The sequence below is a fragment of the Trachypithecus francoisi genome, unplaced genomic scaffold (assembly GCF_009764315.1).
Source record: "Trachypithecus francoisi isolate TF-2019V2 unplaced genomic scaffold, Tfra_2.0 Lachesis_group15, whole genome shotgun sequence".
Classification (NCBI taxonomy): Eukaryota; Metazoa; Chordata; class Mammalia; order Primates; family Cercopithecidae; genus Trachypithecus; species Trachypithecus francoisi.
Window position 1 is genome coordinate 65,998,003 of NW_022681460.1, and position 23,623 is coordinate 66,021,625.

A 23,623-nucleotide genomic window follows, 5' to 3' on the forward strand; every position below is an offset into this window, starting at 1 on the left:
CTTCTTTTTAGCTTACAGTTGAACATGAGTCTTCTTATGATTAGTGAGAATGTAAAATTGGCTCGTGAATATGCATTGCTGGGAAACTATGACTCTGCGATGGTCTATTATCAGGGAGTTCTTGACCAAATGAACAAGTATCTGTACTCAGTCAAAGACACATACCTCCAGCAGAAATGGCAACAGGTGAGAATAATGGCTGCTGTGTGTTTTAATGGCTTAAGTACTAGGAAGAGAAAATTTAGATCAGATGCCAATGCTATATGTAGTTACATGTTAAGACTGTATGGCCTGGCGCAGTGGCTCACGCCTGTAATCCCAGCACTTCGGGAGGCTGAGGCAGGTAGATCACAAGGTCAGGAGATCGAGACCATCCTGGCTAACACGGTGAAACCCTGTCTCTACTAAAAATACAAAAAATTAGGCGGGCATGGCGGTGGGTGCCTGTAGTCCCAGCTACTCGGGAGGCCGAGGCAGGAGGATGGTGTGAACCCAGAGGTGGAGCTTGCAGTGAGCTGAGATCCCACCACTGCACTCCAGCCTGGGTGACAGAGCAAGACTCTGTCTCAAAAAAAAAAAAAAGACTGTATGACTACTGAGCACAGTACACAGTGGCTCACTCCTGTAATCCTAGCACTTTGGGAAGCCAAAGCAGAAGGATCACTTGAGGCCAGGAGTTCAAGTCCAGCTTAGACAACATAGCACGACTTCATCTCTACAAAAATAAAATATTAGCCAGGTGTGAAGGTGCATGCCTGTAGTCCTAGCTACTAGGGAGGATCACTTGAGCCTGGGAGGTTGAGGCTGCAGTGAGCTATGCTTGTACCACTACACTCCAGCCTGGGCAACAGGGCTAGACCTTGTCTCCAAAATAAAAAACAAAACAAAACATGAGTATTTGAGTTATTACACAGATTTCTATATAATATTACTTGAAACTTTATTAATAATCATTTTCACCATCAGCGGTATTATGAGTTCTACTTAACTCTAATTGCTGGAATCTAATAAGAGGGTCTTTTTGTTTGTTTGTTTTTTCTCAAGACAGAGTTTTGCTCGTCATCCAGGGTGGAGTGCAGTGGCGCGTTCTCGACTCACTGCAACCTTCACCTCCCAGGTTCAAGCCTCCCGAGTAGCTGGGATTACAGGCGCCTGCCTCCACACCCAGCTAGTTTTTGTGTTTTTGGTAGAGACAGGGTGTCACCATGTTGGCCAGGCTGGTCTCGAACTCCTGACCTCAGGTAATCTGCCTCCCTTGGCCTCCCAAAATGCTGGGATTACAGGCATGAGCCACTGCGCCCAGCCAAGGGTTTTTTAAAATAATTGTTTTGACATTTTTTGTTCAGATTTTTACTTGGTAAAAGTAGAGTAGACTTTATTAAGCCATTGTCGAAACTGTAAATGGCTTGTGAATCTCACAGGCATCATATATATATTTTTTTTAATTTTTGAGAGAGGGTCTTGTTCTCTTGCCCAGGAGGGAGTGCAGTGGTGCAGTCTGCAGCCATGACCTCCCAGACTCAAACAGTCCTCCCACTCAGCCTCCTGAGTGGGAGAAACCACACGTGTGCCCCACTGTGACCTGCTAATTTTTAAATTTTTTGGTAGAGATGGGATCTCCCTATGTTTCCCAGGCTGGTTTCAAACTCGTAGACTAAAGTGATCCTCCCACCTCAGCCTCCCTGAGTGGTGGGACAGGTGTGAGCCACCACACCCAGCCTCATATTCCTTGTATAACAGAACTGTATAAAGCAGATTATGGTTGAATCCCATTGAGAAATTTCAGTCACTGAGGACCAACAGAAATTTAAAATTGGAAATTGTGTAACTTACAGGTCCAGTGGAGGGTGGCATTTATAACAAGGCTCAACTATGTCACAAGAGGAAAAAAATGTTAAGAAAATAATAGTCTTGCCGGGCGTGGTGGCTCACGCCTGTAATCTCAGCACTTTGGGAGGCTGAGGTGAGCTGATCTCCTGAGTTCAGGAGTTCAAGACCAGCCTGACCAACATGGTGAAACCCCATCTCTACTAAAATACAAAAAAATTAGCTTGGTGTAGTGGCAGGTGCCTGTAATCGCAGCTACTTGGGAGGCTGAGGTGGGAGAATCTCTTGAAACCAGGAGGTGGAGGTTGCAGTGAGCCGAGATCTCGCCATTGCACTCCAGCCTGGCAACAGAGCGAGGCTCTGCCTCAAAAAAAAAAACCCGAAAGTAATAGTCTTTTTGAGCTGATCTTCTAGATAGAATATTATACCTCAGATTTTACTGAGCTGCTTTTTAAATATTGTTCAATATTTGTCCTTAATTTTTTTGAGAGAAATAGCCTATCTCTTTGAACTTAATGTATTTCCCTATATCTGTCCCTTCATATCCTTTACTGTATCCATATAATTACCAGAAGGGGCAAATATTTTATTTTATTAATCTTTTATTTATTTATTTTTTATAGACATGGCATCTCACTATGTTATTCAGGCTGGTCTTGAACTCCTGGACTCAAATGATCCTCTTGCCTCAGCCTCACAAAGTGCTAGGATTATAGGCGTGAGTCACCATGCTCGGCCTAGAAAATATTTTATTTCATAAGGAGTCTTAAGTTTGTCAGTGAGGGACTTTTTAGAACTTTTGTTGTTTGGCCAAAGACTTCTACTTAAGTCTAAGCTTTTGTTTAAAGGTACTTAAGATTAAATCATTTAAGTTATAAAACAAAACATTATCATCTTAAATTTCATTTCAATATTATATATATAGTTTTTTTTTACCATTTTCTTTTTTTTTTTTTTTTTTGAGACGGATTTTCTCACTTGTTACCCAGGCTGGAGTGCAATGGCGTAGTCTCAGCTCACTGCAGCCTCCACCTCCTGGGTTCAAGTGATTCTCCCGCCTCAGACTCCCAAGTAGCTGGAATTACAGGAGCCTGCAACCATACCCAGCTAATTTTTGTATTTTTAGTAGAGACAGGTTTCACCTTGTAGCCAGGCTGGTCTTGAACTCCTGACCTCAGGTGATCCGCTTGCCTTGGCCTCCCAAAGTGCTGGGATCCTCCCAAAGTGCTGGGATTGCAAGCATGAGCCACCATGCCCTTCCTACCATTTTCTTATTGTGGTAAAATATACATAACACTTTACTGTTTTTTTTTCTTTTTCTTTTTTTTTTTTTTTTTTGAGGCGGAGTCTCGCTCTGTCGCCCAGACTGGAGTGCAGTGGCGCAATCTCGGCTCACTGCAAGCTCCGCCTCCCGGGTTCACGCCATTCTCCTGCCTCAGCCTCCCAAGTAGCTGGGACTACAGGCGCCCGCCACCTCGCCCGGCTAGTTTTTTGTATTTTTTAGTAGAGACGGGGTTTCACCATGTTAGCCAGGATGGTCTCGATCTCCTGAGCTCGTGATCCGCCCGTCTCGGCCTCCCAAAGTGCTGGGATTACAGGCTTGAGCCACTGCGCCCGGCCCCTGCTTTTTTTTGAGACGGAGTCTCACTCTCTTGCCCAGGCTGGAGTGCGGTGGTACAATCTCGGCTCACTGCAACCTCCGCCTCCCGGGTTCAAGTGATTCTCCTGCCCCAGCCTCCCGAGTAGCTGGAATTATAGGTGTGCGCCACCACACCCAGCTAATTTTTGTGTACTTTTGGTAGAGACAGGGTTTTTGCCATGTTGGCTAGGCTGGTCTGGAACTACTGACTTCAGGTGATCCACCTGCCTCAGCCTCCCAAAGTACTGAGATTACAGATGTGAGCCACTGCACCTGGCCTTGGCCATTTTTAAGTATACAACTCAGTGGCATTAAATACATATATAATGTACAGCCGTCACCATATATAATTTTTAGGCTGAGTTAAGACCCATTACTATAATACAGTTGAATCAAAACTATATATAGGTTTTTGAGGGTTTTTTTGAGGCAGGGTCTCAGTCTGTTCCCCAGGCTGGAGTACAGTGGTGCAATCATGGCTCACTGTAGCCTTAACTTCCCAGGCTCAAGCAATCCTCCCATCCAGCCTCCGGAGCAGCTGGGACCACAGGCACAAACCAACATGTCTGGTTTATTATTATTATTTTTTTTAGAGATGGGGTATTGACATGTTGCCCAGGCTTAGTTTTTAAATTGCGTCAAGATTCCTTTTCTCTTTTATTTTTGAGTTGGAGCCTTACTCTCAAAACTAGGGCCATTTCACTACATTCCAGACTGGATGACAGAATGAGAACCTATCTCTAAAAAATATTAAAAAAAAAAAAAAAAAAAGACTGCTTTTAAAAAAATACCTTGGTTGCATATGAATTGAGACCTTTTTTAGTCTGTAGGTTGTGACCCATTAGTCGTAAAATTAGTATATTCTGATCAGTGTTGTATTCGTTTTTTAGAAATTATTTACTGATAGATAATAGTTGTACATAGCTTGGGCATACACATTATATTTTGTTTCCTATATACAATATTTAATTATCAAATCAGGGTAATTGGGATTATTCAGCATTTAAAAGTTAATTAAATAGCATAAAAGTTATCAAAGTAGGGCCGGGCATGTTGGCTCACGCCTGTAATCCCAGCACTTTGGGAGGCTGAGGTGGGAAGATGGCTTGAACCCAGGAGTTTGAGGTTATGGTGAACTATGATCGTGCCACTGCAGTACAGCCTGGGCAACAGAATGAAACCTTGTCTCTAAGAAATAACAGTAAAGTTTGACAAAAATGAAACTTTCACAAGTTGTGCTTTGATGTTTTTTTTTTCACCTTAGGCTCAAGCAATTCTCTCACCTCAGCCTCTCAAGTAGGCAGGACTATAGGCATGGGCCACCATGCCCAGCTAATTATTCTTGTAGAATTTTAAAGTTATGCCTGACTTTTCAGTTTGTTATTCAATTTGTTTTGTTTTGTTTTGTTTTTTTGAGATGGAGTCTCGCTCTGTTGCCCAGGCTGGAGTGCAGTGGCATGATCTCAGCTCACTGCAACCTCTGCCTTCTGGGTTCAAGCAGTTTTCCTGCCTCAGCCTCCCGAGTGGCTGGGATTCCAGGTGCCCGCCACCACACTCAGCTAATTTTTTTATTTTTAGTAGAGGTGGGGTTTCACCATTTTGGCCAGGCTGGTCTTGAAAGCCTGACCTCAGGTGATGTGCCCTCCTTGGCCTCCCAAAGTGTTGAGATTACAGGTGTGAGCCACTGCGCCCAGCCTATTATGCAACTTATTTATTTATTTGAGCCGGAGTTTCGCTCTCGTTGCCCAGGCTGGAGTGCAATGGCGCGATCTCCAGCTCACCACAGCCTCCGCCTCCCAGGTTCAAACAATTCTCCTGCCTCAGCCTCCCGAGTAGCTGGGATTACATACGTGTGCCAGCATACCTGGCTATGCAATTTAAATAAGAATGTAAATTAGTAGTATTATTTAATTAGCCTGGATTTTTTTTTGGTTTGAGACAGAGTCTTGCTGTGTTGCCCAGGCTGGAGTGCAGTGGCGCGATCTTGGCTCTCTGCAACCTCCACCTCCTGGGCTAAAGCAATTCTCCTGCCTCAGTCTCCCAAGTAGCTGGGACTATAGGCGCATGCCCCATGCGCAGCTAATTTTTTGTATTTTTAGTAGAGATGGGGTTTTGCCATATTGGCCAGGCTTGTCTCAAACTCCTGAGCTCAAGTGATCCGTCCGCCTCAGCTTCCTAAAGTGCTGGATTACAGGCATGAGCCACCATGCCTAGCCTATCCTGGATGTTTAATTCATTTTATCAGAATTAATTTTGCAATTGAGGGCCAGGCACAGTGGCTCACGCCTGTAATCTCAGCACTTTGGGAGGCCTAGGCGGGTGGATCACGAGGTCAGGAAATCAAGACCTTCCTGGCTAACACGGTGAAACCCTGTCTCTACTAAAAATACAAAAAATTAGCCAGGCGTGGTGGCAGGCACCTGTAGTCCCAGCTACTCGGGAGGCTGAGGCAGGAGAATGGCATGAACTCGGGAGGAGGAGCTTACAGTGAGCAGAGGCGTAATCATGCCACTCTATCTCAAAAAAAAAAAAAAAATTGCAGTTGAAACATAAATTTAATGAACTTTTTAAAATTTCGATAGAATATCTTGATGTGGTTTACTGGATATCTGATATCAAAATGGAGTTTTCTAACATCTCTAATAAATGGCCCTCATTTAATTTTGACAGTGATATATTGTGGAAATTTAAAGATGCTTCTTCTTCTTTGAAATCAGGTTTGGCAGGAAATAAATGTGGAAGCTAAACATGTTAAAGATATCATGAAAACACTAGAGAGCTTTAAACTAGACAGCACTCCCTTGAAGGCAGCACAGCATGACCTTCCAGCTTCTGAGGGAGAAGTCTGGTCCATGCCTGTACCTGTTGAACGAAGGTAAGTGGAGACCTTTTAAGAAACCAGTTAGCCCAAGAAGCTTATAGCATTGATTATATCTAGGAGGAGGGTGGTGTGGCTGAGAGACAGGAATGGGAGGGAGTTTTCTTTACTGAATGTTCTCTCTTTTATAACTCACTGGTCTTGAACCTTGTGTCTTTTTGACCTATTTCAAAAAATAAGATTTCGGTAGGAATAATTTAAAAATATGCTTTTGTGAATGACCTTAAAGTGGTAGAGACAGTGTTATCTTGTGGAAGGAGAGTGGGGTTAGGAATTGAAATATTCAGGCTCTGTGTCTGTCTTTGCCACTCTCTGTAGATTTGGGAAAATAATAGAACCTTTCTAGGCCTCAGATTTTTCTTTTTTTTCTTTTTTTGTTTTTTTAGACGAAGTCTCACACTGTCAGGAGACTGGAGTGCAGTGTTGCGATCTCAGCTCACTGCAACCTCCGCCTCCCGGGTTCAAGCGACTCCCCTGCCTCAGCCTCCTGAGCAGCTGGGACTACAGGCATGCACCACCATGCCTGGCTAATTTTTTTGTATTTTAGTAGAGACGGGGTTTCACCATGTTGGCCAGGCTAGTCTTGATCTCCTCACCTCGTGATTCGCCTAGCCTCAGCCTCCCAAAGTGCTGGGATTATAGGCCTGAGCCACCGTGCCCGGCCAGGCCTCAGATTTTTCTTATGCAAAGAGAGGAAGTTAGACTAACAGTGGTTCTCAAACAGGGATCACAGAATATTTCTTTTCATCAAGCTGTAACACTGCTAAAATAAAAAACAAACAAACAAACAAAGGGCTTTTTAATTCATAGAGAACAGTAAAAATAAAATGTTCTGAATTTTAGGGTTTTTTCTGGCCTTTTTTCCCTAACTTCCTGCTACCAAGTGCCATCAAAGGAACAACTAGTGATACTGATATTTACTGAAGTACTGTAACTAGCCAATCATGCATAGTTTTACTGCATATTTTTTAACTGACAACTGTGCAGGTGGATGTTATCTACTTCATTCACATGGTAGATTTTCTAATTTGTATTATAGATTTAAATATTGACTGTGTCATGCCTTTCTAGAAAGAACACTTACGACTTCCTGGGTTCATTGCCCGTTAACCTTGCATTAAGATGTTGCCCAGGTGGTTTTCAGTTTTAACATTTTGTCATTGCAACTCTGATTTCTTGGTTTTTTTTTTTAAGACTAGTTAAGTGCAGTGGTGAGAAGGTGGGGAAGAGTAGAACAAAGAGTTTGATCTGTAACTGACTGTGAACAATCAATTGAGATAACTCACTGCCTTTGAACCAGCCTTGGTTTTATTTTATTTTATTTTATTTTATTTATTTATTTTTTGAGATGGAGTCTCACTCTGTCGCCTGGGCTGGAGTGCAATGGCATGATCTCAGCTCACTGCAACCTCTGCCTCCTGGGTTCAAGCAAGTCTCCTGCCTCAACTCCCCAAGTAGCTGGAATTACAGGCACCTGCCACCACGCCCAGCTAATTTTTTGTATTTTTAGTAGAGATGGGGTTTCACCATGTTGGCCAGGCTGGTCTTGAACTCCTGACCTCGTGATTCGCCCACCCTGGCCTCCCAAAGTGCTGGGATTACAGGCGTGAGCCACCACACCCGGCCTGGTTGTATTTTATAATATAGGTGCTGGATTATACATCCACAGTGTTCTGAACTATTTTAAGCTATAAGTGTTATTTTATTTATTTGTTACAATAAGCCTTCCAAATAAGTCATATTTTCCCTGTATTTCCGATAAGACAGCTGAGGTACAATAAGGTTGGGTAACTTTTCTCCACTATCACAAAACTGGTAGAGCTAGGATTTGAACCTATACATATTGTGTTTTATAATAATGATTACAAAGCTGGCACTCTCTGCTATAGCAGTCCTAACAATCTCTAATTAAAAATGTGGATTTAGGGACATCACTCCCAGAGAGTCTAATATAGTAGACAGCAGGTAGAACTCAGGAATCCACAAGTGATTCTGATGTAGGTGGTCCCTAGGTCACATGCTGAGAAGACTCATACCTTCATGTTCTTGACATTTTTTTTTTTTTTTTTTTTTGAGATGGAGTCTTGCTCTGTCGCCCAGGCTGGAGTGCAGTGGCCGGATCTCAGCTCACTGCAACCTCCACCTCCTGGGTTCAAGCCATTCTCCTGCCTCAGCCTCCCAAGTAGCTGGGACTACAGGCACCCGCCACCACGCCCGGCTAGTTTTTTGTATTTTTTAGTAGAGACGGGGTTTCACCGTCTTAGCCAAGATGCTCTCGATCTCCTGACCTCATGATCCGCCCGTCTCGGCCTCCCAAAGTACTGGGATTACAGGCTTGAGCCACCGCGCCCGGCCGTTCTTGACATTTAAAATCAATTGATGAGTGTTGATTATTTCTTAGCCACTTTTATTTTTATTTTTATTTTTTTTTTGAGATGGAGTCTTGCTCTGTCGCCCAGGCTGGAGTGCAGTGGCATGATCTCGGGTCACTGCAACCTCCGCCTCCTGGTTCAAGCAATTCTTCTGTCTCTGCTTCCCAAGTAGCTGGAATTACAGGCATGTGCCACCACGCTGGCTAATTTTTGTGTTTTTAGTAGAGTCGGGGTTTCACCATGTTGGCCAGGCTGGTCTTGAACTCCTGACCTCAGGTGATCCACCTGCCTTGGCCTCCCAAAGTGCTGGGATTACAAGCGTGAGCCACCGCACCCAGCTGCCACTTTTATTTTCTTAATCTTCACATAAAAGGACTGTACTAGTGTTCTGTTACTGACTCCTGGTATCCTTTGGAGATTTGCTAAATTTTTTCCATGCCTCATAAGCACTTTCACATAATTACATTTTCTGTTTATTACATAATAGTTCACTAAAACACAGTAGCTTATTAAAGAAAAATAGAAAAATTCATAGAAGTAGGGGGAAATCACACAGTCATCCTAGTTTGTTTTCTTCTGTTCTTTTATGCATTATTTTCATAGTTGTAGTTGTGCTATATCCATAATTTACAACATTGTACCCTCTTTTAAGAAAAATCCTAATAATAGGGCCGGGCACGGTGGCTCAAACCTGTAATCCCAGCACTTTGGGAGGCCGAGACAGGCGGATCACTAGGTCAGGAGATCGAGACCATCCTGGCTAACACGGTGAAACCCCGTCTCCACTAAAAAATACAAAAAAACTAGCTGGGCGAGGTGGCGGGTGCCTGTAGTCCCAGCTACTCGGGAGGCTGAGGCAGGAGAATGGCGTAAACCCGGGAGGCGGAGCTTGCAGTGAGCTGAGATCCGGCCACTGCACTCCAGCCTGGGCGACAGAGCCAGACTCCGTCTCAAAAAAAAAAACAAGAAAAATCCTAATAATAGTCAACAATCATTGCATATTACTGTGTGCCAGGTACTGTTTTTGTTGTTTTACATGTATTATTTAATTCTCAAAACCACCTTAGAAGGTAGGTACTGATTTTTTTAACCCCAATTTCTGATGACGATAAGCTAAGATAGATTAAATAATTTGCTCTTCATATTTTAAACATTTATAAATTATAAACCATGTCAGATCTTTTTCCCTGCAGTTTTTTAAGAGTTATTTGCCACTGTTCTGACTGATATGTAACCTATATAGTTAACCATGCTCTTAATGTTTTTTCCCGTTTTTTTCATTATTATAAATAAAGTTGCAGTGAATAGTTGTGAGTAAAAATTTTTCCACATTTATAATGTTTTCCTCTAATTTCAGAAGTAGAACTAATAGATGAGTCAAGTTGTGTTTTTGCTTTTGTCTGTTAATTTGTTTTATTCTTATTTACTTGCTCTTTTCTCCTTCTGGAGAATCATCACTTGGGTCTTGTATTAGTCTGCTTGGGCTACCATAACAAAATACCATACACTGGGTGGCTTAAACAACAGAACTTTGCTTATCACACTTCTGGAGGCTGGGAAGTCCAAGATCAAGATGTGGCCAGTTTGGTTCCAGGTCAGGACTCTCCCTGAGCAGACAGCCACTGTCTCTCTGTGTGCTCACATGGCAGAGAGAGTGAGTGAGCTCTTTGGTGTCTTTTATAAGAACATTAATCATGTCACATCAGGGACTCTTAATTCCTTACTCCTAATAGTCATATTGGGCATTGGGGCTTTAACATATGAATTTTGGGGAGGACACAAACATTCAACCGCTAACAGTCCTATAACTCTCCTCAGTTATTGGTAAGATCTTTCCAACAAATAGATGTTCCCAGTGGGAAATCAGTTGATTCTGAATTTAGTGAAGTGTTTGATCACCTCAGTCTCACAAGCAGAGAGGCAGGATTTCCTCTGAGGGGTGGTGAGAAGTTAAGCCCTAAATTTGGGTGTTCCTTCTTACTGTTTCTTGCTTTCTTCAGTATCGTTTTCTGTTCCTGATTTTGAATGCTCTAGATTACTGTTACGTTTTCCTTTTTGACTTTATTTGTGGCATCTGTTTCTTCCTGTAATTTATTTGCTCCCTTAACTAGATCTTTTAAGATTCTTTTTATTTTTCTATTAGTCTTCATTTGTACTCATGCTTAAGAGAGTTTTTTTTTTTTTTTTTTGAGATGGAGTCTTGCTCTGTTGCCCAGGCTGGAGTGCAGTGCAGTGGCACAATCTCGACTCACTGCAACCTCTGCCTCCCAGGTTCAAGCAATTCTCCTGCCTCAGCCTTCCATGTAGCTGGGACTACAGGTGTGCGCCACCACGCCCGGCTAATTTTTGTATTATTGGTAGAGATGGAGTTTCACCAGTTGGCCAGGCTGGTCTCGAACTCCTAACCTTGTGATCCACCCACCTCTGCCTCCCAAAGTGCTGGGATTACAGGCATGAGCCACCGGTACCTGGCCAAGAGTCATTCTTTCTTCACCTATGTTGGTGATTCTAACCTTATCATCACCTAAATTTTAGTACCATTAAAGAACAAATTCAACTGATCCAGTATTCTCTTCTAGAACGGTACACAAAAAATTGAGTACGTGGAGGTTTGTTGAAGCCTTATGTAGAAAAAGTTAGACATAGCTTAAATGCCACTAGATGTGATTCTTTTCAAATGTCTTTTAACAGTCAGCTGATGCCCCTAAGATATCTTCCCATCTCACAGAATAAAACCCAGAGTTTTCATGTCTTTCAAGCCCTATGAGACCTGGTTCCCCGCAGCCTCTGGGACCTAAGTTCTTACATCTCTCTCCCTCAGGCACTGTGCTGTGGCCTTGAATGAGCCAAGGCCACAAATGCTTCACTCCTTTCACCCGCCTTTCCCTCAGCTCCAGTGCTGAATGGCCTGTTCCCTTCTTTCATTTAGTTCTCTAGCTAATTGTCACCTCAGAAAGTCTGTGTCTGACTACACCACCTAAAAACCATCCTGCATGATCCCGTAGCCCCTTGCCCCTCTGTTTTGTTTTTGAAACAGAGTCTTGCTCTGTCACCCAGGCTGGAGTGCAGTAGTGCATCTCAGCTCACTGTAGCCTCCACCTCTTGGATCCAAGCAATTCTCATGCCTCAGCCTCCTGAGTAGCTGGAATAATTACCCAGCTAATTTTTTTTTTTTTTTTTTTTTTTTTGAGATGGAGTCTCACTCTGTCATCTAGGCTGGAATGCAGTGGTGTAATCTTGGCTCACTGCAACCTCCATCTCCCAGGTTCAAGCGATTCTCCTGCCTTAGCCTCCCAAGTAGCTGGGATTATAGGCATGCACCACCACGCCCAGCTAATTTTTTTGTATTTTTAGTAGAGAGAGGATTTCACCATGTTTGCCAGGCTGGTCTCGAACTCCTGACCTCAAGTGATCCGTCCGCCTGGTCTTGAACTCCTGACCTCAAGTGATCTGCCTGCCTTGGCCTCCCAAAGTGCTGGGATTACATGCGTGAGCCACCATGGCCAGCCAAGTTTTTGTATTTTTAGTAGAGATGGGGTTTCTCCATGTTGGCCAGTCTGATCTCAAACTCCTGACCTCAAGTGATCCACCTGCCTCAGCCTCCCAAAGTGCTGGGATTACAGGCATGAGCCACCATGCCTGGCCCCCTTCTTTATTCTTCTTGATAGCACTTAATATTACCTGGTACTGTTTGATGCACCCCTCATACACACACACACACACACACACACACACACACACACACACACATATATGTAAGTCTATGACAGTAAGGGTTTTTGTTGAAATTATTATTTTTTTTTAAGATGGAGTCTCACTCTGTTGCCCAGGCTGGAGTGCAGTGGCATAACCTTGGCTCACTGCAACCTCCACCTCCCGGGTTCAAGCGATTCTTCTGCCTCAGCTTTCCAAGTAGCTGGGATTAGAGGTGCCTGCCACCACACCAGGCTAATTTTTGTATTTTTAGTAGTGACCGGGTTTCACCATGTTGGCCAGGCTGATCTTGAACTCCTGACCTCAGGTGATCCACCTGCCTTGGCCTCCCAAAGTACTGGAATTACAGGCATGAGCCGCTGCACCTGGCCTAAAATTGTTTTTACATTGTTTTTTGAATGACTGAATGGCTAGCAGTAAGAAGTAGATGAAATGGCACATTTTATGTAATTGACTACCATCCAGTCATTTATGAGGTTTTGTTATTGGAAATGTCTCAAAGTATAATAAAGAGAGAAAAATACAAGAGTGTATGTGTGTATAATGGTTCTGATTTTGTTTAAATGAAAGATAACTACAAGAAATAGACTAATATGTTAATTGGTTAATTCTGGATAGTGGAGTTACAGACAACTTTTTAATTCTTTATATAGTTGTCTCTCATTATCTGTGGGGAATTGGTTCTAGGACCCTCACAGATACCAAAACCCATGGATACTCAAGTCCCTTATATAAGATGGTGTATATTTGTTTATTTTGAGATGGTGTATTGCTCTGTTGCCCAGGCTGGAGTGCAGTGGTGTGATCTTGGCTCACTGCAGTCTCTGCCTCCTGGTTCAAGCAATTCTCCTGCCTCAGCCTCCCAAGTAGCTGGGACTACAGGCCTGTGCCACCATGTCCAGCTCATTTTTTTTTTTTTTTTTTTCCTGAGACGGAGTCTTACTCTGTCGCCCAGACTGAAATGCAGTGGTGCGATCTTGGCTAACTGCAACCTCCGCCTCCCGGGTTCAAGCAGTTCTCCTGCCTCAGCCTCCCGAGTAGCTGGGATTACAGGCGCATGCCACCACACCCAGCTAATTTTTGTATTTTTATTTTTATTTTTATTTTTTATTTTTATTTTTTTTGAGACGGAGTCTCGCTCTGTCGCCCAGGCTGGAGTGCAGTGGCCGGATCTCAGCTCACTGCAAGCTCCGCCTCCCGGGTTCACACCATTCTCCTGCCTCAGCCTCCGGAGTAGCTGGGACTACAGGCGCCCGCCACCTCGCCCGGCTAGTTTTTTGTATTTTTTTTTAGTAGAGACGGGGTTTCACCGTGTTAGCCAGGATGGTCTCGATCTCCTGACCTCGTGATCCGCCCGTCTCGGCCTCCCAAAGTGCTGGGATTACAGGCTTGAGCCACCGCGCCCGGCCAATTTTTGTATTTTTAGTTGAGATGGGGTTTCACCATGTTAGCCAGGGTGATCTTGGACTGGCTGGTCTTGAACTGCTGACCTCGTGATCTGCCTGCCTCAGCCTCCCACATTGCTGGGATTACAGGCATGAGCCACTGCACCCGGCTTTTTTTTGTAAGAGGCGGGGTTTTGCCATGTTGGCCAAGCTGGTCTTGAACTTCTGACCTCAGGTGATCTGCTTGCATCGGTCTCCCAAATTGCTGGGATTACAGACGTGAGCCGCCACATCCAACCAGATGGTGTATATTTGCACATAACCTGCACACATCCTCCTGTATATTTTAAATCATATATGGATTACTTGTAACACCTAATACAATGTAAATGTTATATAAATAGTTGTTTCACTGTATTATATAGAGAATAATGACAAAAAAAGTTTGTACATGTTCAGTACCAACTCAACCATCTTTATTTTCAAAATATTTTTCATTGGCAGTTGATTGACTCAGCATTGCGGAATCTGCAGATATGGAAGGCCAACTATACTTTATTATATGTCAGTGTCTATTTTGTATTATTTCTGTAGCAAAGGGAAAAATACATCCACAGAAATATTTCCTGAATCCAAAATTAAACCCCCATCATTGCTTCACATACACGTTAGTTTGGTGTTATCATCCTCCCAAATTCTCATTCTCAACTTTCCAGTCTTGCTCTGTCACCCAGGCTGGAGTGCAGTGGCATGAGCTCGACTCACTGCAACCTCCGCCTCCTGGGTTCAAGTGATTCTCATGCCTCAGCCTTCCAAGTAGCTGAGATTACAAGTGCACAGCACCATGCCCATCTAATTTTTGTATTTTTAGTAGAGACAGGGTTTTGCCATGTTGGCCAGGCTGGTCTTGAACTCCTGACCTCAGGTGATCCACCTGTCTCGGCCTCCCACAGTGCTGGGATTACAGGCGTGAGCCACTGCACCCGGCCTAGGAATGTCTTTTCTTTCTTTCTTTCTTTTTTTTTTTTTTTTGAGACGGAGTCTCGCTCTGTCGCCCAGGCTGGAGTGAAGTGGCCGGATCTCAGCTCACTGCAAGCTCCGCCTCCCGGGTTTACGCCATTCTCCTGCCTCAGCCTCCCTAGTAGCTGGGACTACAGGCGCCCGCCACCTCGCCCGGCTAGTTTTTTGTATTTTTTAGTAGAGACGGGGTTTCACCGTGTTAGCCAGGATGGTCTCGATCTCCTGACCTCGTGATCCGCCCGTCTTGGCCTCCCAAAGTGCTGGGATTACAGGCTTGAGCCACCGTGCCCAGCTCTTCCTTTCCTTTCCTTTCCTTTTTCCTTTCCTTTCCTTTTTCCTTTCCTTTTTCCTTTCCTTTCCTCTTTTTTCTTCTCTTCTCTTCTCTTTCTTTCTTTCTTTCTTTCTTTTTCTTTTCTCTTCTCTTCTCTTCTCTTTTCTTTTTTTCTTTTTTGAGACAGTCGAGGTCTGTTTCCTAGGCTGGAGTGCAGTGGCACAATCTCGGTTCATGCAACCTCTGCCTCCCAGGTTCAAGTGATTCTCCTGCCTCAGCCTCCTGAGTAACTGGGATTACTGGTGCATGCCACCACACCCAGCTAATTTTTTGTATTTTTAGTAGAGATGGAGTTTTGCCATGTTGGCCAGTCTGATCTCGAACTCCTGGCCTCAAGTGATCTGCCTACTTCAGCCTCCCAAAGTGCTGGGATTACAGGTGTGAGCCACCGTGCCCGGCCAGGAGTGTCTTTACTAATAGTGTGTCTCTGAGACTCTTCTCATTGTTACTGCCTTAAACTAGGCCCTCATCTCATATCTCAGTAACATTTGTAATCACAAACATCTCACTGCTTTCTGTGTTTTCTTTAGCAGTATATCATGTTCAGTATTAGACTAATATTTCTAAAATGTTTTCAGTGGATCCTTGTTAGCAGTTAGCTAAAAGCGAAGGCTCTTGAAGTGGTATTCGTATCTTCTGTGTACCAAACCATTTCTGTTCAGTATTATTGCTTAATGTTCAGCATTATGTGTTAGACTGGTGTCTTTATAATCCTTTACATAGATTAAGCTCATTTTTGTTTCTTTGCTTTTCTTTATTGATGTTCTGTCTATAATTGTACCCTCTTGTTTAGTTCAACTCCTGCATTTCCAGTCCCAGTTTATTTTCTGTCTCCATGAGGCCATTCCCATTGCCATAGCACGAGGTCTGTTTCACACCTTCTGGTATACATGCCTAGCTTTACACATCTTCTGTCTGTTTAACTATACTGTGGTTTATTTGAGAATAGGACTCCTTTTTTTTGTTTGTTTTCCCCCTTGTAAATGGCTGCAACCAAATCTGGGAGCAGAGTAGGAGCCTAACGGATATTTGAGAAGTCTGAATCCTGCTACAGAAATAAGGATGAAATGAGGACTGACACAGGGCTCACTCCTGTAGTCCCAGCTCTTTGGGAGGCCAAGATGGGAAGATTGATTGAGCCCAGGGGTTTGATACCAGCCTAGGCAACATAATGAGACCTTATCTCTACAAAATACAAAAATTAGCCTTGTGTGGTGCCATGTGGCTGTAGTCCTTGCTACTCGGGAGGCTGAGGTGGGAGGATTGCTTGAGCTTGGGAGGCCAAGGCTGCAGTGACAGAGCAAGACCTTATGTCAAAAAATAATAATAATAAAAAATAAATACATAAAAGTGAAATGAGGTGATGAATGTAAATGTAAAGCACTGAACATGAGTTCTAGTAACTGTTGATAGCTAGTGCTGTATCAGTTTTTTAAATGGAAAAATGATTAAATCTTATTAATTAAAACACAAAAATTGTGGTATAGATTGAGCTTCCCTGATCCAAAAATTCAAAATGTTTCAAAAGCTGAAACTTTTTGAGCACCAGCATGACACTCAAAGGTCATACTTAGAGGAAGTGCTCATTGGGACATTTTAGATTGTGGATTTTCAGATTAGAGATGCTCAGCTGGTATGTATATGAAAATATTCCAAGTTCTGAAAAAATCAAAAATTCAAAAGACTTCTGGTCCCCAGAATTTTGGATAAGGGATACTCAAATCTGTATATTCTAAATAAATGGTACCAAACTGCATATATACCAGTGGATTAATGTGAATTGAGTACTTGTGTTGTATTCTGGTTGTCTCGATAAAACTCTCTTCTCTGATAATGTTTTTTCAGCTTCCAACAATCAGATGCATTCATCTTTGATACACAACAATTTCCTTTCTAAGTAGAGGTGACCATTACTTCCCCCCCATTATTTCTGTAATATGACTATACCGCATTCCTTTAAGTCACCACCAACAGATATGTCAAATTTAAATTTTATTTATTTTTATTTTTTATTTATTTTTATATTTTTATTTTTTTTGAGACGGAGTCTCACTCTGTTGCCCAGGCTAGAGTGCAGTGGTGCGATCTTGGCTCACTCCACTCTCCACCTCCCAAGTTCAAATGATTCTCCTGCCTCAGCCTCTCGAGTGACTGAGATTACAGATGCGCACCACCATGCCTGGCTAATTTTTTGTATTTGTAGAGACGGGGTTTCACCATGTTGGCCAGGCTGATCTTGAACTCCTGACCTCAGGTGATCCACCCACCTTTGCCTCCCAAAATGCTAGGATTATAGGTGTGAGCCATGGCGCCTGGCCCAGATTTGAATTTTAGATCTTAGGTTGCAACATCCTGAAGTTTATTCAGTTGTGTCTTGTGATCAGTTGTTGCATTGGCTTCTTTAATTCACTGACTCTAACTTACACAGTATGTCTGTTCATCTGTATGTGGAGTTGATTATGATATTAATGAGTTTTTGTTTGATTAGACCCTCACCAGGACCTAGAAAACGCCAGTCTTCTCAGTACAGTGACCCTAAATCACATGGTAATCGTCCAGGTACAACTGTCAGAGTTCACCGTTCATCTGCACAGAATCTTCACAATGACAGAGGGAAAGCTGTTCGTTGTCGTGAAAAGAAAGAACAGAATAAAGGAAGAGAGGAAAAGGTAAATGTTAATTAGGTTTTATAAGCGAAAAAGGTATTGCTGAACTGTAAAAATTGATACTGTACACATTTATTTTTTTTTCTTTTTTTCCTTTTTTGAGACAGAGTCTCACCCTGTCACGCAGGCTGGAGTGCAGTGGCGTGATTTTGGCTCACTGCAACCTCCACCTCCTGGGTTCAAGCAATTCTCATGCCTCAGCCTTCCAAGTAGCAGGGATTACAGGCAGGCGCCACCATATCCAGCTGATTTTTGTATTATTAGTAAAGATGGGGCTTCAGCAAGTTGGCCAGGCTGGTCTCGAACTCTTTACCTCAGGTTATCTGCCCCCCTAGGCCTCCCAAGGTGCTGGGATTACAGGCGTGAGCCACTGTGCCCAGCCTAAATTTCTTTTTTTTTTTTTTTTTTTTTTTTTTTTGAGACGGAGTCTTGCTCTGTCGCCCGAGCTGGAGTGCAGTGGCCGGATCTCAGCTCACTGCAAGCTCCGCCTCCCGGGTTTACGCCATTCTCCTGCCTCAGCCTCCCGAGTAGCTGGGACTACAGGCGCCCGCCACCTGGCCCGGCTAGTTTTTTTTTGTATTTTTAGTAGAGACGGGGTTTCACCGTGTTAGCCAGGATGATCTCGATCTCCTGACCTCGTGATCCGCCCGTCTCGGCCTCCCAAAGTGCTAGGATTACAGGCTTGAGCCACCGTGCCCGGCCCTAAATTTCAATAAGTTGTAGTCTTCAGTTTGTCAGAGCTATAATAAAACCTTAGTTCTGCTACATCTAGGCTGGGATTTTCCCCACTTGCAATTCAACAAATATTTTGGCTTTTTTTGGTAACTTTATATTATGATATAATTTCAGACTAGCAGACAATTTGCAGGAATGGTATAAGGAACTTCCATATATACTTTACCTAGTTTTACCAATTATTAATATTGTGCCCCTTTTGATTTATCATTTTCTTTCTCTGTATACCCTTTTCCTGAACCATTTGAGACTGAGTTGTAGATATAACGCTCCTTTAACCTTCAGTATTTCAGAATGTATATCCTGAGTAATAAGACATTTTTTTACGTAAAAACAACACAATTATCAAAAGCTGTAAATTTTACATTGTTATAGTACTATTCATCTAATCCACAGACCTTTATAAATTTTGGCCAGTTATCCCAAGAATGTCATATAGAGATTTTCCCCCTTCTGTCCCCATTAGGTCAGATTACAATGTAGAAGCACACATCAAATTTAGTTATCATGTTTCTTTAGTCCCTTTTAACATAAACATCTCAGTTTTTGCCTTTCTTGGACTAGAATTTTTGAAGAATTCAGGCCAGTTATTTTGTGGAATATTCCTCAGTTTGGGCTTGCCTGATACTTCCTCAGGATTAGATTAAGATTATTTATTTTTTGCTCATCATCACTGGCCATCAGAGAAATGCAAATCAAAACCACAATGAAATACCATCTCACACCAGTTAGAATGGCGATCGTTAAAAAGTCAGGAAACAACAGGTGCTGGAGAGGATGTGGAGAAATAGGAACACTTTTACAATGTTGGTGGGACTGTAAACTAGTTCAACCATTGTGGAAGACTGTGTGGCAATTCCTCAAGGATCTAGAACTAGAAATACCATTTGACCCAGCCATCCCATTACTGGGTATATACCCAAAGGATTATAAATCATGCTACTATAAAGACACATGCACATGTATGTTTATTATGGCACTATTCACAATAGCAAAGACTTGGAACCAACCCAAATGTCCATCAATGATAGACTGGATTAAGAAAATGTGGCACATATACACCATGGAATACTATGCAGCCATAAAAAAGGATGAGTTCACGTCCTTTGTAGGGACATGGATGAAGCTGGAAACCATCATTATGGACAAACTACCGCAAGGACAGAAAACCAAATACCGCATGTTCTCTTAGGTGGGAATTGAACAATGAGAACACATGGACACAGGGTGGGGAACATCACACACTGGGGCCTGTCATGGGGTGGGTGGAGCGGGGAGGGATAGCATTAGGAGATAAACCTAATGTAAATGACGAGTTAATGGGTACAGCACACCAACATGGCACATGTATACATATGTAACAAACCTGCACGTTGTGCACATGTACCCTAGAACTTAAAGTATAAAAAAAAAAAACAAAGATGATTCTTTTTTTTTTTTTTTTTTTGGCTGGGCGTGGTGGCTCATGCCGGTAATCCCAGCACTTTAGGAGGCTGAGGCTGGTTAATCATTTGAGGCCAGGAGCTCGAGACTAGCCTGGCCAACATGGTGAAAACCCATCTCTACTAAAAATACAAAAATTAGCTGGGCATGGTGGCAGGCACCTGTAATCCCAACTGCTCGGGAGGCTGAGGCAGGAGAATTGCTTGAACCCGGGAGGCAGAGGTTGCAATGAGCTAAGATCACACCACTGCAGTCTAGCCTGGGCAATAGAGCAAGACTCAGTCTCAAAAAAAAAAAAAAGATTATTTTTGGCAGGCATACCGTTGGTATGATGGTTTTTTTCTCTCAGTGTATCTTATAAGAAGGCACAGATGTCTGTCCTATTACTGGTGATAAGTTGGATCGCTTGGTTAGGTGGTGTCTGCTTGGCCTCTCCACAATAAACTTACTGTTTGACCCTTTGTAATAATTTGTGGGAGGTACTTTGAGACTATGTAAATATTCTGTTTCTCGTCAATATCTCATCTACTCGTTTTAGCACCAAGTGATTCTTGTCTGAATCAACTATTTCTGCACTGATTGCAAAAGCATAATTTTCTAATGCCAGCGTTGCTTCTATATTAATTATAAAAGCTGAGTGTAGACGTTGGCTTTTAAAAATTTTCGTTTATAATTTTTAATTTGACACATAATAATCATACATATTTATGGAGTACAGTGTGATAAGTCAGTACACATATACAATGGGTGGTGATCAAATCGGAGTAAGTAACATACCATCACCTCAAACGTTTATCATTTCTTTGTGTTGGGAATATTAAAATATGTTCTACTTATTTGACAATATACCATAAATTATTTTTAATTACAGTCATCTGGCTGGGCGTGGTGGCTCACTCCTGTAATCCCATCACTTTGGGAGGCCGAGGTGGGCAGATCAGTTGAGGTCAGGAGTTTGAGACCAGCCTGGCCAACATGGTGAAACCCTGTCTCTACTAAAAATACAAAAAAAATTTAGCCAGGCGTGGTGGCACACACCTGTAGTCCCAGCTACTTGGGAGGATGATGCAGGAGGATTGCTTGAGCCTGGGAAGCAGAGTTGCAGTGAGCCAAGATTGCGCCACTGCACTCCAGCCTGGGAGACAAAGTGAGACTCTGTCTCAAAAAAATTAAAAAATAATAATTACAGTCACCCTATAGCACTATAGAACACTAGAATTCATTCCACCTATCTGGCTGTACTTTTGTATTTGTTAACCAATGTCTAATATACCTGTACCTTCCCCTACCATCCCAGCCTCTAGTAACCATTATTCTACTCTGTACGTCTATGAGATCAACTTTTTTAGCTTCGTCATGAGTGAGAACATGTGTTATTTATCTTTCTGTGCTTGCATTATTTCTCTTAACATGTATTATATTACATGAAACATAACATGTTTATATTACAATTTTTTTTTTTTTTTTTTTTTTTTTTTGAGACGGAGTCTCGCTCTGTAGCCTGGGCTGGAGTGCAGTGGCCGGATCTTGGCTCACTGCAAGCTTCGCCTCCCGGGTTTACGCCATTCTCCTGCCTCAGCCTCCTGAGTAACTGGGACTACAGGCGCCCGCCACATCGCCCGGCTAGTTTTTTTGTATTTTTTCAGTAGAGATGGGATTTCACCGTGTTAGCCAGGATGGTCTCGATCTCCTGACCTCGTGATCTGCCCCGTCTCGGCCTCCCAAAGTGCTGGGATTGCAGGCTTGAGCCACCGTGCCCGGCCTACAATTTCTTTATTCATTCGTCTGTTGATGGGAACTTAGGTTGATTCCATGTCTTGGCTATTGTGAATAGTGCTTATAATAGTATGGTGGTTCCTTAAAAAACAAAAACTAGAACTACCATATAATCTAGCAGTCCTGATGCTGAGTATATCCAAAGGAAAGGAAATGAATATGTCAGAGAGATCTGCACTCCTATGTTCATTAATCCTATTCTTCCATTAATCCCTTCCTCCATACTGTTCATAGTGGCTATATTATTTTACATTTCCAAGAACTTTGTATACGAATTCTTTCTCCAAATCCTCACTAGCATTTGCTAGGTTTTGTCTCTTTTTTTTTTTTTTCTTGGAGACAGAGTCTCACTCTGTTGCCCAGACTGGAGTGCAGTGGCATCATCTCGGCTTACTACAACCTCCGCCTCTCAGGTTCAAGCAATTCTTATGCCTCAACCTCCTGAGTAGCTGTGACTACAGGCACACACTACCACGCCTAGCTAATTTTTTGTATTTTGGTAGAGATGGGATTTCACCATGTTGCCCAGTCTGGTCTCGAACTCCTGAGCTCAGGCAGTCCACCTGCCTCAGCCTCCCAAAGTGCTGGGATTATAGGCATGAGCCACCATGCCTGGCCCCCTTCTTTATTCTTCTTGATAGCACTTAATATTACCTGGTACTGTTTGATGCACCCCTCATACACACACACACGTATGTAAGTATATGACAGTAAGGGTTTTTTTTGAAATTATTATCATTGTTTTTTAAGATGGAGTCTCACTCTGTTGCCCAGGCTGGAGTGCAGTGGCATAACCTCGGCTCACTGCAACCTCCGCCTCCTGGGTTCAAGCGATTCTTCTGCCTCACCTTTCCAAGTAGCTGGGATTACAGGTGCCTGCCACCACACCAGGCTAATTTTTGTATTTTTAGTAGTGACCAGGTTTCACCATGTTGGACAGGCTGGTCTCAAACTCCTGACCTCAGGTGATCCACCTGCCTCGGCCTCCCAAAGTACTGGAATTACAGGCATGAGCCACCACGCCCGGCAATTTTTGTCTTTTTGCTAACAGCCATCCTAATTAGGGCAAGATGGTATCTCATGGTGCTTTTGATTTGTAATTCCCTGATGATTTGTGACACTGAGGATTTTTTTTCATATGCCTCTTGGCCATTTATATGTCTTCTTTTGAGAGATGTCTATTCCAATTCATTTACTCATTTTTTAATTGGATTATTTGTGAGGTTTTTTTTTGCTCTTGTTTGAGTTCCTTGTATATTCTGGATATTAATCCCTTGTTAGATGAATAGTTTGCAAATATTTTCTCCCATTCTACAGGTTGCCTCTTTATTCTTTTAATTGTTGCCTTTACTGTGCAGAAGCATTTTAGTTTTATTTTTTTTTTTTTTTTTATTTTTTATTTTTTGAGGCGGAGTCTCACTCTGTCGCCCGGACTGGAGTGCAGTGGCCAGATCTCAGCTCACTGCAAGCTCCGCCTCCCGGGTTTACGCCATTCTCCTGCCTCAGCCTCCCGAGTAGCTGGGACTACAGGCGCCCGCCACCTCGCCCGGCTAGTTTTTGTATTTTTAGTAGAGACGGGGTTTCACCGTGTTAGCCAGGATGGTCTCGATCTCCTGACCTCGTGATCCACCCGTCTCGGCCTCCCAAAGTGCTGGGATTACAGGCTTGAGCCACCGCGCCCGGCCGACGCATTTTAGTTTTATATAATCACATTTGTTTAGTTTTGCTTTTGTTGCCTGTGCTTTTGAGGTCTTCCTAAAATCTTGACCCAGACCAGTGTCCTGAAGCATTTCCCCTATGTCATCTTCTAATAATTTCATAGTTTCAGGTCTAAACG

General features: G+C 42.9%; 1 protein-coding gene across 2 annotated transcripts in view; it reads left to right on the top strand.

Moving 5' to 3' along the window:
* KATNA1 (katanin catalytic subunit A1) overlaps positions 1 to 23,623 on the top strand; it is a 72,458-nt gene that overhangs the window by 11,732 nt on the left and 37,103 nt on the right. For both annotated transcript variants that reach the window (XM_033235101.1, XM_033235102.1), the window contains exons 2-4: positions 12 to 186; positions 6,184 to 6,341; positions 17,655 to 17,835. In XM_033235101.1, the coding sequence (XP_033090992.1) occupies positions 25 to 186; positions 6,184 to 6,341; positions 17,655 to 17,835 (501 nt within the window). In that variant the 5' untranslated portion in view covers positions 12 to 24. The remainder of the gene's footprint in view (positions 1 to 11; positions 187 to 6,183; positions 6,342 to 17,654; positions 17,836 to 23,623) is intronic.